The sequence below is a fragment of the Coffea arabica genome, chromosome 1c (assembly GCF_036785885.1).
Source record: "Coffea arabica cultivar ET-39 chromosome 1c, Coffea Arabica ET-39 HiFi, whole genome shotgun sequence".
In the NCBI taxonomy this organism is placed as follows: Eukaryota; Viridiplantae; Streptophyta; class Magnoliopsida; order Gentianales; family Rubiaceae; genus Coffea; species Coffea arabica.
In genome coordinates this window covers 2527540-2543889 of record NC_092310.1, presented here as the reverse complement: position 1 = coordinate 2543889, position 16350 = coordinate 2527540, and the positions used below count along the sequence as shown (strand labels likewise).

At 34.6% G+C, this 16350-nt stretch overlaps 2 protein-coding genes across 2 annotated transcripts; one reads left to right on the top strand and one right to left on the bottom strand.

The window, feature by feature from the left end:
* Positions 1 to 8621: 8621 nt before the first annotated feature.
* LOC113708471 (F-box protein At4g22280) lies at positions 8622 to 11061 on the bottom strand. The gene is made up of 3 exons (XM_027234248.2): positions 9501 to 11061; positions 9212 to 9373; positions 8622 to 9102 (listed from the first exon to the last, which is right to left on the bottom strand). Exons 1-3 carry the CDS (start codon positions 10533 to 10535, stop codon positions 8806 to 8808), a joined length of 1494 nt encoding a protein of 497 aa, XP_027090049.2. The 5' UTR covers positions 10536 to 11061; the 3' UTR covers positions 8622 to 8805.
* Positions 11062 to 14780: 3719 nt separating this feature from the next.
* LOC113700549 (zinc finger A20 and AN1 domain-containing stress-associated protein 7-like) lies at positions 14781 to 15583 on the top strand. Its single transcript, XM_027224442.2, has one exon. The coding sequence runs from the start codon at positions 14907 to 14909 to the stop codon at positions 15405 to 15407; it is 501 nt and encodes a 166-aa protein (XP_027080243.1). The 5' UTR covers positions 14781 to 14906; the 3' UTR covers positions 15408 to 15583.
* Positions 15584 to 16350: the final 767 nt, after the last annotated feature.

The following is a 16350-nucleotide window of genomic DNA, read 5'->3' as shown; positions in this document are numbered from 1 at the left end:
TGACAGTAAAAGCATTTAGTACACATAGACAGCTGATAGACATAATTAAAAGAAACAATCAAATTAGGAGTTACGGGTATTCGGGATTGACAAAATTTTGTGAAATTTTATTAGAATCTAGATAGGGAAAAAGTTTGGAATGGAGATTGAAAAAAAACCAAAGAAGCTTTCTCTCTCTTTGTCCATTGTGACTCTGTCTCTGCTTGTTTCATTCATTTGTTCCCGAATCCTCTTTTGTTGTATCTTTTGTCTTTTAGACAAAAATTATTGCAAAATTATAATTAAAGGATCTAATTTTTTGATAAGTTACAATTTACAAATTGGGTCAAAATGTTTTCGTTTTGTTTCAAAATTTAGCTCCACATTTATAAAATTTTCAAAAATTCGAAGGATCGCAATGGGATCGTAGGATCGTACGATTCTATATATGATCCTACACGATTCTATGCATATTAAGGCAATTTTCGATTTTATACACGATCCGAATCGCGATTTTGACAACCATGTTTTAAGCTGTGGTGCCGCCAAAGAGGAGCTTAATTGAACTGAAAAATTAAGTTCATGTACCAAATTGTTACACATAAACTTCATTGAAATTGACTAAGTTTTGCCCATTGATTAATCATTACAAATTTTGTTACAATTTTGTATCGTTTGTTACAATTTTGTTACAAATTTTGTTCTGTGTCAAAATATTTGCAAAAGAACATCATTTTATCATATCTTGGTCTAGAGATCAAAAGCAAAGTAATGACACAATTGGATGAATTTATAGAATCATAAAATTTTAAATATAAATAAATGGAGAGAACAATAGAGAGAAATCCAATGGAAAGGATTCTAACCCACTAGGTTCACTAAAATCAATTTCTAAACCTACTATATAATACAAAATATATTTCAGAAAGGAAGGAGCAGGAAATAAGAGCTAAAAAATAAATAAATAAATAGAGAGACAGAAACAAGGTCATGAGAACAAAGAGTCTTGTTCGTAGATGGTAATTAAGCATTTTTAACAACAACCTCTGTTGATTTCGCGATCATTTGAATTCTCATTACCTTCCAAATATATAGCGGTAATTGATATTGTGTACCATTTTCGGTAGAGACATTCGAAATGGCAGCACCAATGCTGTCTTTGTGTTGGTCTGAACAAAGCCAGAGCAGTAAAAGTCGAAAGCAGCCAATGATTTATAGCCATCTCCTTGTTCCAATCAGCAAATTTTAGTACAAATCCAATTTCGTTTGGCTTGAGAAATTTGATGAAATATCTGAAATCCATTAAAATCACTCTAATTGTTCACAAATTATCAAATTACATTTTAAACATTACAATAATTTGCAATTTACAAATTCAAATACCTCCTAAATGATCAAAATTTTAGGGGGATTTATCCTAAACCTTGTCGAGAGTTTATCTCGAATTAAAATTGGACAGAAGAAAAGGAAACATATGCCAAAAAAAAGTAAGTGGTAAGCACTCTCATATTTCAAGACAATCATAAGACAAGTAAATCTACAAGTTGGCTTTATAGATGGTAAGTAGCTAGAAACTTTAGATTTATACTGCAATTAGATAGCATAATTATAGAATTTGGCTTAGGATCCATTAATTAGATGCCATGATAGCGCACCATTGTTGATTGAGCAACGTAATTAATTCAAATAGAAGGCTTCAACATAGAGTTTTCTACCGTCTTAGCTATCCAAAACTTTATTGCCGTTTGCTTTAAAAAATTTCCCAAGTTGTTGATGCATGCACAGTCTGTAAATCTCTTTTTAAAATGTCATTATGATTTATCATCAATACACTGGATATGTTTTCGAGCAGCCCAAATAACACACATTTGTTCACTGGAATCACTATATATATGTTTGGAATATTCAACTGATACAGTCACATATCATTTAGGATGAAACAAACTATGATGAATAGTCTTTTGACCTTGGTAATTCTAACATTGTATTTTGCCCCCCCGTATTCCCTATTTCCCAATCTTCATGTTCATATTAGCAATTCTCTTCCACAACACCAATCTATTAACTGTTCATTGTCAATCTAAAGGTGATGATCTTGGATATCATACCCCAACTATGAATGAAGAAATAGAATGGACATTTCGTGAAAACTTTTGGTTCACTACATTATTTTTTTCGCCATTTTTGTTGGGCTGGAAAGAACAAGTCATTTACTATTTGGCATGAACGTTTGCGTGCTGAGTTTTGTCATAAAACATGTTCTTAGGTGGTGAAAGAAGATGGTTTCTACCTTAGTACGTCTAATGGTTTGGTCCTGAACAATTCTTAGTGATATGTGCAATTTCATATGATTTTCCTGTCCATAGACAACAATATTCACATATATGGCATCCTTTTTAAAAAAATTTTTTTCCCTCTATGCTATTATTCCGTACTATTTTGTCTTGCTTCTTTCTACTCGTACGTTTAAAGAGAATTAGTAGGAGGAATATGTCAAAATTTAGCAAAAAGTTGATCCCAAACGAAGACAAAATTGACAAAATGAAAAGAATGGTAAGGTTTGGGCAAGCGTGCAAGTAGATCTAGTGGTAACGGTTAAGAAAAAAAGGATGTACTAACTACTAACTATGGTGCCCATTGTACTTTGGGAAGAAAAGGACAACAACGAAATTAAGAATTATGATGTACAAAACATATCAAGCAGGAAAACACATCAAGATTCAATATACAAGGAAATTGATTAGGAGTTTTCATATTCATGGTTACAGTTTAGTGTTTGTCTAACAAATAACTTGGGATATCGATAAAAATTATCACAAAAAAAATGTGTTACAAATTAGTCACTTATTAATTGTGTGTGAAAATCATGCAAAAATGAAGAGTTGAAGGACCAAAATGGGTGCGGCCAATAGGAAATGTGACCAAAATGTCAAATTTGCACCTTGTACCATGTCACCTTTTACCTTTTAACATTAATCCTTGTGCTCTAGTCACTGAGTTTTGTGCTTGGCAGTTGGCAATAACATCTTCTTCTTTTTTTTTGGCCATCTGTACTTTGTTTTGGTTAATTTGTTGGTGTAACGAAAATAGAAGTAACTTACATGTAAAAAGAAGTATGCTTTGGAGAAAAGACTGCATTAACTTGAAAAACAAACTGAAGGACTACACCTTGCTAAACAACAAAGCGAAACTCGAAAGGTTTAACATATAACAAATCCAAATCTTTGGGGGGGTCGGACAATAAATTCCCAGCTTTAGCATGATCATCTTTCAACATGTAACTGTACAGATTTTATGCTCCTAAATTCGTATATTAGAAAGATGAATCAAAGACTTTAGTTGTGCAATCAATTCATGTATTGTAGATAAGATTTATTTGAAAATCAAGTAACCACAAACTGTAGCATAAATTTTGGAATCTTAATTAACGGTTTCATACACCTTACCAAAATTCTTTTTTTAAGGCATACTTGCAAGATCATATATCTAGTTCTCAAGAAAAATCCAAAACCAATGTAAGAAAAAAAAATTGCCAGGCAAAATAAATAGGGTAAATTACTTATAACCCGCTTTGATTTTTCATAATGCTAAATGACCCCCCTATAGTTTGAAAATAGCCACTTAGCCTCTCTATGGTTTTATGTAAAGTAAAGAATAGATGGAATGCATAACCAGTTATGGCGTTTATACCAAACTCGCCCTAAAAGTGTGTGTGATAAAATTTTTATTTTCATATAACTATCTTATGGTTTGTATACATATACATTTTATCCCTTGTGATTTTTGCATTTATGCACTTAATCCTCCTATATTTTTATACAATATAGTTAAGCCATCAATTGAGTTAACATTTAAGTAAGGGCACTACTGGTATTTTAATTAATGACATTACATGGGTTATTTAATTATAAGGGGTAAAGTGAATATTTTGAAACGTTAGGGAGGTCATGTGGCAATAGACGAAACCATAGGGGGGTTTTAAATAATTTACCCAAATAAATATTGCTCTATTAAATTTACCGTGGTTTAAAAAATTAGTAAAGTATTCTTCATGAAAATTACAATTATTGAGCCGTACTATACATGTTACTCTAGTAAAGACTGAAAGGTCAGTGGATAAGCTTGCGTTTCTTGGCAGTCTCTTTCATCAAGCGAGTTCTTCAGCTACAATCTTGAGAAGCTCTTCTTGGTCCTCTTTCCTTGCAATTTTGGCACTTCTTCTTTCCTCCCTCTGAATATCTTCAAAAGTAGCCTCCACGGCTTTATCATCCTTTTCATTGTCGTGGTACTTGCTTGGATCATACCCATACATTTTTCTGATCATAATGCTAATGGCTCTAGCATCGACGGAGTCGTCAGGTTTCTTCCTTTTAAGATGACGAAGTTGAGAACTAGCTTCAGGCTTTGAATTCTTGATTATTTGCACCTTTTGTTGCTTCTTCAACTGCTGGACACGATTAATAGGCTTCTTTATTGTTGAGGAGGAAGACTGCACTGATCCTTTGGAGGGCATAGGCAGCACCTTTTTTTGAATTTTCCAGCAAGAATTTACTACTGGGGATTCTCCCTTTTTTATGGAGGCTTGCTTTGAAACTGCAGCAGGATTCAATCTTGTACTCTTTGCTCCATTATGATTTTCCAGGCTGTCACTAGGATGAATTGCTGCCTTATTCTTCTCTTTGGGATCTTGCATTGGAACTGGGATCCCTTTAGGACTCATGCTAGCAGGCTGACTGGTAGAAGCTGATTTTCCTGTCCCCAAACTGTGTTGCTTTTGCCTGTCAGAAACTGCAAGTTTTCCGTCCTCCTTTTTGCTCCTAGCATGACTAGGAAGTGATGATTTTTTTCATGATCTTTGGTTGCACCTGAGCAGTTGGAGCCTCAGGGTTCTTAGGAGAAACACATGCCATTTGATCAGAAGTATTGTCGGACGAAAGAGAGGAATAGTCCCTCATAGCTCTAAGCATCTGGGCTTTTACTCTTGCCCCAAGAATATTGCTCGTTGATGGTTTTTGGTCAGTGGATGCAGCCAGAGGCTTAGAACCTGAAGCCCCAGTTTCTCTCATTCTTCTGAAGAACGGCAACTTCAGATTTTTTGTAAGACGACTAATAAAGCGTTGTCTTCAAGCAATCTTGGAGCGATGGAAGACTGTGAAGGTCCAAAGAAAGAACCATAATCACCGTCAAACCACAAGGAATGATTACTTTTTACAGGTTGATCAGGAATACTGATCTTCTTTCTGATAACTTGTTTGAGTTTGGTCCTCAACTGCTGGAACTTCAACTGCTCCTTTCTGGGCTCTCGATGGATCCTTCTTCCATGCTATTCTTTGATTCAATCCTCAAGAACTAACGTTTTGAACAAGTGGGTCGCTTCTATTTTGCTGTAAATAATTCTTGAATGCCGAATTTGACAGAGTAACGAGTCTCAGGAATTGTTGAGAGAACTTTCAACTGAGTGGGATGGACGAGGGATGACAAGAAGGGAAGTAACTTTCAGAACTGAGGCTCAAGAACGATTTAAATACAAACGAATTGCGTCCGATTCCTTTCAAGAAATAGGAGAATAACACTAAAGTCTCCAAATCCTTTCAAGAACAGGATATTAACAAACCAATTTTCAGCACCAGCACTTTCCAAAAGTTGTGAACATCAGATTTAGAAACTTCCTAACTTTCCCAAATTTTGATTAATCTGTAATGTGATAAAGAGTACAACCACATTATCTTAGCCCAGATGCGGATAAGATGACAAATTAAGTCGGTCATTGACACTCTCTTTCTTGCTCACTGATTGAGACCATCTCCTTCCTGCTCACCCTAGAATTCCTCTTCCAATCAACCAAGGGTGCAATGTTGCCCATTTGTGCCTAGGGGTGTTAATTGGGCTATTTAAGCCAAATTAATTGGGCTATTTGAGTCGGATTTTGGCAAGTTTAGACTCGATTCACAAATTATACGGATTTTTGAATTTTGGGCTTCAGGCTTCGAGCTTAAATTAAAAGGCTCAAACTCAATTCACAGTATTATTTGAATTTTAGGTTCAAATCGAGCTCGACTTAAGTTCATAATTAAATACATAATTATATATAATATATATTTTATAATTATGAGTTACTATAAATTTATATATAAATTATTAACATTTTATGTCATAATATGTATAATTATAAATTATAGAAATTATTATATACTAGCATTAATGGCACATCCAATGTATGTGCAATAAGGAAATACTTAAAATAAATCAATTTTGTATAAATTTTGTTTGTTACATACAAAAAATTTATATAAAATTTTCATGAAAAACTTTGTTTTATATGATTATAGTAATTTGGTAGTTATAATATTTAGAGTGGTTATCAATAGTTTTACTGGCAAAATGTGATTAGGTGATTAGGGTAAAACTTAATTTTAATAAGAGTAAAATTAGAAGTTCAAATGATGACAAAAAGTATTGACACTAATTGTTATTGCTTATACATAGGTGTAGCTTTAATCAAGTTTGAGTTTAGTATAGTCCAAACTCGTTCAGATTTAGTTCAAATCTAATATTTAGATTCAATCTGTGCTTCTTGGCCCAATTAAAGCTTATGCTCAACGGGCTTTTTTTGGATTGACTAAGTTGAGCTTGAATTGACTCGACTCCATTAACAGCCCTATTTCTGCCGGGCTATAGTGACCTTATATTTCACATAGTTTTTCTAATTTCTTGAAAGACAAATTGCAAAACCAAAAAAGTACAGACAGAATCATGATAAAGTTTTGAAGAGAGCACCAATCTTTGTTTGCTCCAAATAGAGTGCCAAGACTTGGTGAAAAATTATTGATCATACCTTAATCTCAATTAGGACCACTGTTATTTCAATAAATTCAGAAGATAAGGCATTTAGACTTTGATATGAACACTTTTGCTATCATTACACTCCAGGAGTACTTGTGGAAGCCACCCAGCCTGACTACGACAGAAAGCACTGCAAATTTCTGGATGCCAAATTCAACCAAGTAACTCAAAGAAAGTATATTACCATTTTAGAGCAGGCTTGAGCATCAATCTCTTCAATCTACGCCCCTAGGAAAGGGATTAAAGTTTGAAATCAGATTGACAAAACTGAAGTAACCATATAACACTGAAATTTATACACTCAAACTGACTACATAACAAATGCTAGTGTTAGTGTTCCAACTTCCAAACTGAGTCCAACAATTGAGCTGTTACCGAAAAAGCAACGGGAATCAGTATCGGCCAATACTCAATATTTCTTCTCTTCATTTTCAGCCTCTGCCTTCTTCAAGCTAGTAAAAATATGGCTCATACATCGCCTCTCAATTGCAGCTTGTCATAATCATTAAACGGCTTCATGCCTGCAAGCAATGAAGCTAAATTTAAATGACAGCAGCAAAAATTGAACTTTAAAATCCGGTTTAATATGATAAAAGGTGATTAAGATAGTTAGTCTTACCTTGAATTTTTAAGCAGGTCTGAGGAAGATATCTCATTTCTGATTTGCAGATGTTCTTTTTCTTTTATTAACTTTCCTTGCTTATGATTCAGCATTCAAGGAGAAGGGAAAGAAACATGAAGAAAACCTGTGCTTCTTGTTGGTATTGCAGATAAGCCAGTTGAAATCCGTCCTTGCAATTTGCAGAGATATCAGCCTTCCTTGTATTTTTGGCTGTGGTTCTGAATTTGATTTTTTTCACAAACTTGATATCCTTCTTGCTTTCAGGCTTCAATATGTTACAGCATTCCAACTCAGTCTTAACGTTTGAGGTCAAGAATAACTTTGGCATCGCGGCCTTATAACAGCATATTCAATATCTCATATGGTCATCTCCAACATTATTGGTACCATGAGTGCAAAATGTTGGAGTCAGAGAGAGAAGAGGTTCTAGAGGCAAAAGGCTGATTGGTGCTGTGTCAATTTTCTTCCACAGAGACCAACTTCGATTAAGTAGTGCTGTATTTGCATGAAGAGTGATTGTACAATATATTTACAGAACCATTAATATGTAAAACATTAAAGTATCAAATGTATCAATTGCAGTATCAGTTATCTGAATCAATTTTTAGCATGTATCTCAGCATGTCAATCGTCTAACTCGAACCACAACTTAACTGATTTGTTCCAGCATCCATTGCTTAAAAAGAAAGTCTTCGTCTCATTGAACTCCAAATGACAAGTGCAACTAATAACATTAATTAAAGTACACAAAACCTATGGGTGCCAAAATCTTAGTATTGGATTTAACTAATAAACAAGAGCAGATGGAAAACAAAGAATTGCAGAAGAGCACTCTTAGGATGCATAGACAAACTCACAAGTCTAATATGCAATAACTCGATAACTTTGGGGAATCAAAGGGTATTATTCCCCAACTTCTTTCAGTTTTAAACTGATAGTATCCTTGAATGTATGCATGACAGAGTACTGTCCTTCTAAACTACCATGTCCATACCCATCTCCATAGCACAATCAAAAGATTCAAATTCTTATATTAACAGGTGTAACCACAATGACATTCACTTGGTAAGAATCAGCCATAGTACCAACGATATGATTCCAATGGCAAGCTCATACACCTTCAGTTTTGAATAGCTAGTCTGATCTTTGCCAAAAGAAATAGCCGGAGGAAGAAATATCAATCACAATACAAGAATACTTCAATAGATTTTAACAAGGTAAGCCATTCCACTAGATAAGTCATTGTATTTGCAGCCAAATGGCAACCTACCTCACAAAATACAAGATAAACAAGCAAAAAAGCATGAAAGCAAGAGAATTTAATTTCTCAGACCAGTAATTAGAGCTAACAACGTGAATGCTCAGTCCCAATCATATGTCCTAACAAATACAACCTGGCAATCCTTGGAACATTTTCGGAATGACAATATCCTGTTGCACTCTTCTGACCAAGACAACCAAGGCTTTATAACAACACCAACAGTCATCTTCTTTAAAGATTTTCCATTCTCCAAAAGGTACTCAACTAGCTTGAACTGATCTTCCTGCCCCCTGAAATGTTCGATTTCTATCTCCTTGAGATGTTGTATGAAGGATGCTGGAATAGTCTTTGGCCAAAAGCAGGTAAATTCTTCTACATATAGCTCGTACCTATACACCTGTCCATTTGCAGAAGATTATCAATTCTACGATCAAAGGTTCAACATTTGTCCATTATCAGGAGATTAGCGACCAGAAAATATGAACTTTGACTTATCAGTTACTCACAAAAGGAAAGATGAGCACTTCAAGGTTAGGAGCAATTTCCAGTAAGCTTGGTACCACTTTCCAGAACAGAACATGATCAAAGTCACCATCAATAGAGGTATCGAGCTCCAAACTCTTCAATTTGCTGAAAGTCGGCAATGATTGTTGACAATAATAGACCATCTTCAGTCAAAAATGGAGGGGGATTAAACTTCTGTACTTGATAGTATAAAATTTCAGTTACACTATATCTAAAAGTAAAAGCTTTGGAATGACAAAACCAAAGTGAAAGGCAAAAGTGAGACCATACCTGCAGACTCTGCCCATATAAATGAAGTGATTTCACACTTTGTAACCCCTTAATAAGCTCAAAACCTCGCTGACTTCGCACCAACAAACTGCTTTCAGTTATTTCTTCTGGATTAAACTCTAGCCCTATCGTGGCTCTAACAAGAGACGACATATTCCGGACGAAACTGATATCAGAAGCATAACCAGTATACTTGAAATGCTTAACATTTGGCGTATCTAGATAAACTTTATGATTTCCGTAGTCCATGAATTCTAGATATTCAAGATGGGTCAACTTCAAAACAACACTAAACTCACCTTCCAAGCATCCCAGTTCGAGTTTTCTAAGTAAAAGACTAGAAATATCAAGAACTCCATCCATGTTGCTTAAATGATCAAAATTCAGTATCAATTCTTCAAGCAAAGGACAGCAGTCAATAAACCTCTGAATAGAATCTTCATCTACCATTTTGAAGCCTATCAAGTGCATTACCTTAAGGTTTGGTAAAGAAACTAAGTCAGGGATGATCAGATCCACAGCCTTCCACAGTTTCAAACTCACTAGTGTTTTGCAGGTGAACATTAACGGTGGTGATAATCTGCTTGTTTCATCCTCCATCAGACAAATATCAAGTTCTTTGACCTTGCACAGAAGTGCAGCGGATATCAACGAGTGAATTCCTAATCGATAATTGTCACCACAGGGTCTTACAAAGAGACGAAATTTCCTTAAAGGAGCTCCATTTCGTCGCAGAATAAGTCTAAAGCCGAAGTTTAGAAAATCAGGGAACATAAGATCCGGATCAGCATCTTCGCCCATAAAAGGCCTAGCTGTATTGATGCTGAGATAAACATCAGGAAGTTGAACAAAAAGGTTTCTCCATCTGGTGGATAGGACTGAGGTCAGTGCTGCATCTTCTGTACTGTAAAGGAATGACAGGATGTGGCAGAGAATTTCATCCGGAAGGGCACTCAACCTATCAATTTCTTCATCATTGCCATCTGGGGTCTTAGCATTTCTTTTGAGAGCCTTACAGTCTGGAATATCAGCCATTATTGGAGACTGTTTCTTGAAAATTAACCAACTGGGCTTTTATCAATTTTGTTAAAACAACTCAGGATCAACTAGGATTTCCTCAATTCGTCAAAATTTCTGATCTTCTGTCATACTAAAACTAAAAATAGGAATAGGAATCTTTCCCAACCTGAAGGCTTCAAACTAATCGATTATTTCATGAATGCATAATAACTATCAAAACTAAAAGATAAGAGGCAACTTAAACTAGAAAAAAGAACCTGCATTTTTCGGTGTGTTGCAGTTAAGCATTTGATTAATTGAAGCCCTCTTTGGAATCATGTAGGGAAACGTGAATCTGTGCTTGTTCTGGCAGTTCGAGAAGTGTCTGCTGCAAGAATTCGATCGGAACTCCGTAATCTCCGATCTTAAGCACATTTCTTGAGCCCTGGAAGCCTTCTCTATATTAGGCTGCCACCTGTACAACAACTGCTATGCATCCTACTTTATTTGGCGGGAAAAGTACCCCTTCCCTCCAAGTGGGAGTTGGCTCCTCTACAAAGAGTCTCCACTCTCCAATACTTCAATCCAATTTTGGATTAATGACGCGTGTATTAAGGATATATGAGATTACCTCTAGTAAAGTGAAAGTAAAGTGAAAATCACCTGTTTCATCATTCATATTTTGTAAAAAAATATTCTTTTAATCTTTTACTTTTAAAATGAAATAAGTTCATTTCTAACATTTACAAATTAAAATTATTACATTATTGAATCCAACTTCCAATCTTAATCAAACTGTCCAGTAATCTAATAATAAATTTCGGAGATAGAATTGATAGATCACTCTATCATCTCCATCAAATTTGCATGACATTTACTAAACCAAAAAAAGAAAAAAAATTAAAAATATATATAGCATAAAAAGGCCGTTCTTTGTTTTGGAATGGTAAGATTTCTTTTTTGGATAAATTTTTTCGTGCACTATTAGTATATATATTTGCGAGTCTATATGTATAGCATACATAAAAAGTTTGGTGTTTAAATTTAAATTGAACTAACGTGACAAGTATTTAGATCCGTCAATATATACAATGACAATGTAGAAAAAATTAATCTTTTTTTTATGTTACAATTTTTATTTTTCTTGGCATATCATTTGTTAGAATATTCGCTTTTCATCTTTGGCAAATCGATTGCCTTTTGCTTTTGTTAACAGTCACGAACACATGAAAGCTAGCTTGGAGAGCCTTTTTCTGATTTCATTTTATAGATGTTGATATATAATTTGTGTTGAGCAAAAAATTAATCTAATTTGCAAAATCATTCTCGTATTTTTGTTATGTAATATATTAAGAGTATGTTTGATAAAATTGAAATTTGACATCTAAAATCTAAAGTCTGAATCCATTAAACTACTAAATTGTTAAGTACTAAATATATTTGAGTACATATCACATTAAGTAATAAGTGAATAGTTTATCACTTATTTTTTCAGAGTAACTTTTGTTTAGGAAATTCAGTGTCACTTAATTAATTCAAATGTTTTTTAAGTTATCAAACACGTTTGAACATATTAAAATTTAAATCCATAGGTTTAAGTCCTGAATGCAGTTTATTCAATTCTCATTCCATGTATAGGTTTTCATTAATTGCAATTATATCAAAACGCAATTGGAAACTCTAAATTCATATAATTAACTCGTCTCTTTACTCTCCTAATCAAAAGTATGAATTTTATTCCAAACAAAAAGTAAACTTTACCTAAACTACCAATGTACAAATTTTTATACACTAACAAGTGCGGATGAATGTTATATACTCTTTATTCAAAATTCAAAATTCTTGTTTGAACATGTGTTATGCACTTAAACTTGCTCGTGTATAATATTCCCATATACCATTGATTAAGATTAGTCCAGTTAGATATTATCCTTTTTGTTAAGTTAAAGAACTTGGATGTAAAGATAGATCATATTTTTGTGGTTTTAAGCAATTAGCCAACTACTCCACATTGTTGTGTTTGGATTGCATTTTTCATGAATTTTCATGGAAAAATTACTGTAGCGATCTAATGTATGTGAGGAAAAAAGGTAATAGAGAAATGTGATCACAAAAAACTACGTAATTTTCAGACGGAAAACCGCAATCCAAACAAGAGTTTTTTTAAAACTTTGCTAATCCAGGTTTTTCATGTTTGAAGTGTGAATTTTGGTGGGAAACATTTTATGTCAATGAGGCCGGGATTGTCTTTGGTGCATGGACTCCTAAACTGTGATGATCATGTACCAAATAAGTAGCAAGCACCTATTTTTAGAAGAAGTAAAAATTTAATACGGTGATGGTGCAATAGAAGATTCCTAATATAAATCTTGGTTTCTTGATCTAGCGAGCCTTCAAACATCTTGATCTTTTCCATCTAATCTTTCATCATTTACCAGGCTTTTGTAGTTTGCTGAAAACAAACTGCAATTAGCTCCAGGAATGATTGATTTGGCACCAAAGAAAGGGACTACGATGTGAGAAAAAAGGTGGGGTTGCAAAATAAAGTGGTGAGGTTTGATTTGTATTTTAATGTGAAGTGCAACCCTTCAATATCTACCAACAAAATCATGATCAACTCAATCAATTGTTTTATTTATTAACGGAATAATACCCCATGCAACTTCGGTTCATTGGGATGATAAAAAAAATTTAGTTAAATTTGTTGAAATAACTACCTATAATTCATTGTAATATTTTTTGAAATAATATGAACTGGCATTACAACTTATACATTAGTTTAGTAAGTAAAACATAATATGACGTAGATATATTTTGATGAAAATAACTCCACCAATTTGGTACTTGAAATAATCGACAGGGTTCTTTTAGGGTGCCACAGCTTATTAATTACGTCATATGTCTATGGCAATAGAATGGACCATGCAAAATTTTAAAAATTTTCAATTACAGATTGATTCTTGGAAAACTTTGAAATACCTTGTATGCAACAAATTTACGTTCCATGCCTCTAAAAAGTGACAATATGAAAAATTTTGCAGTAAAAAAAAAAAAAAAAAAAAAAAAAGAGAAGATGTTCGTAGCATTGAGCACTTAGGAAAAGGTTAAAAATTGACTTACCATATCGGACAGGAAAAGTATCATATATGCTTTTAAAAAACCCTCCTATTATTCATATTTAATTATGTAATATAGAGAGACAGGGCATCATTAATCAGTACCTGAAACATCGTGGACAATTACCATATTTTCCTGGTCCTCCATGGTAAACGAAATCTCCCCAATCATCATCATGCTTTCCAAGCACTATATTCTAGCAATTTGGGTTGTCTACTTGAAGATTCTTGAAAAATTTTGGCCCTCCAAACTTTTCCTGAGGAAAATGACCACTACTCATATGACTTGTAATGTGTAGCCCATTTATTGTGGAGTTTACCACCTCGCCACCCTATCCACTCACTGAAGCACTATCTGCAGCCAGGTGAACAAGGAAGCGAGTAACCTTGGCCAAGAGAGTTTTAAACCTCTATTTAAATATAGGTTAAGGAATTAAATTTTATGATTTGTATTCTTAAAAATTCAGAATTTCCTGAAAAGTTTCGTCGACGAATGCATAGGTACCCGTTTGGATCAATGGTTCGATGGTGGTTCAGTCATCTCGTGCTCTCACCTAACCTTTTTAGGTCACCTCCCTTTTCCCTAGTATTAAATAGGAGTAGGTCTAGATTAAAATTTATCATGTCCGAAAAAAAAAAAAAACAAGAAGGCAGGCCAGTATAGTACGCTGATCTGACAACTATCTGTTGAGAGTGTAAAGACTATCCTTTCAACTCCAGTTATTGACTTTTGTTGAATTAATTAACCCTAATCCCAGAATTTACTTCAAAAGCCGGCAACTCTTGAGGCAGTCCCAGAGACTTAACTACCCAACCCAACCCAACCCCTGAATCGATGTGGGATAAACTTCCTATAGGAGGGAACTCTACTACTAAGTGAGATACTACCACCCAAGAACCCAATCTACCTAGGAGGTTTGTCTTCTTTCAACTCCAGTTATTGACTTTTGTTGAATATCCTTGACTATCCTGTAAAGACTATCCTTGACCACTAATTAAACGTGTTAACGAAGTTGGATTTTGCAGTTCTTTCCCAGGGCAATCTAGTCTACACCCTGGTTATTATATCCCTATCTCCGGCTCCAATGTGGACTCGGTCTGAGGGTAGTCGCGTCAATTCACCAAATCCACCGTCATTAAATAGGCTTTTTGACCACCAAACCTCTATTTATTCATAGTTAACTTCCCCACGAAACAGAAGCAGCCTTAACCTGAAAGCACTCTTTCTCCCTTGTTTTCTGAAAAATTTCGTCCAAAAAATCAGAAGAAGAAAATCCTTGACTATCTGAAGATGGGTTCTGAAGGAAACAAGATGAACGACGGCACCAGCTACCAGCCATCGGAGCCGACCTTGTGCGCGAACGGCTGCGGATTTTTCGGCTCGCCGGCGACGATGAATCTCTGCTCAAAGTGCTACAAGGATTTCCAGATGGAAGAACAACAAAAGGCAGCTGCTAAGGTTGCCTTGGAGAAGCTCGTGACGTCTCAGAAAAAGGCCGATGATGCTTCTCATGTGGGTTCTCCAGAGTCTTACGGTACGGCGGCGGAGCAAGTTGAGAGGCAGGAGGAAGCGGTTTCGGCGCCGGCGGCGGTTGTGAAGAGTAATAGGTGCTTTTGTTGCAATAAAAAAGTAGGGGTGATGGGGTTCACCTGCAGATGTGGTAGTACCTTCTGTGGGCTCCACAGATACCCAGAAAAGCACGATTGTACCTTCGATTTCAAGGGCCAGGGCCGGGATGCCATAGCCAAGGCAAACCCGGTGGTGAAGGGCGATAAAATTCAGCGGTTTTAGTTTGGATGGGTTTAGGCCTGAGTCCGGAACCAATCCGGGTCGGAGTCGGGTCTCCGTGTGTTTCTAAATGGGTTTCTTAGCTTGGTTAGGTCACATTCTTCCTGTGGCAAAGATGTCACAAATTTCTTTATCCAGAGAACAGAGTGCATATGGCTAATTGAATTAGTATTAAGTGAGTGTGCAGAGCAACAGTTGGATTCTTGTTTGCTTTAATTAGGTTTGATTGGTTCAAATCATGACAAGAAAATGGTTCTTAATAACTTTTAAATTTGTCAATTATACAATATGAATCTTAGAAGATTTTGACATGCCTTGTGCAACAAATTTTACCTGTCATGTCTACAATAATTGACAAGAATAAAAAAATGATAAATTGCATGTATACCTCTTTTGATCTAGTGTTCTTTAACATAACTTTGATATGACTTTTAAAACTATGTATCTTCTAATAGTTTGGATTAAATTGTCGCCCGAACTTTTCTGTCAAACTAAAATTAAATAGTGGTCAAATTTATAATTTAATATTTTCTTCGTCCCACTTTGATAGTTCTTTTTTTTTTACACATTTTAAGAAAAAGTAGTTAACTTTGTTAGAAAAGTAAATTTAGATTGTTATTTTTTTAAAATACCCTCACATTAAATATAGTACAACTTTATGGGAACTTGAATTGATGATAAAAAAAGAATCAATTCTCATTAAATGGGGTAGGTTTATAATAACAACTACTTACATTGAATATGAATATTTTAAAAAAATTAAAATACAACTACATTCTTCAATTGAAAAATAGATTACAATTTAGGACAGATGAAAAAGAAATACAGAACTATCAAAGTGGGACGGAGGGAGTATTTCTTTTCTTTATTTCTTAAGTGAAACTAACATTTTTTTTTTAAAAGTATCATGGGTCAAATTACAGTTATGGTAAACTACCTTCTTCCC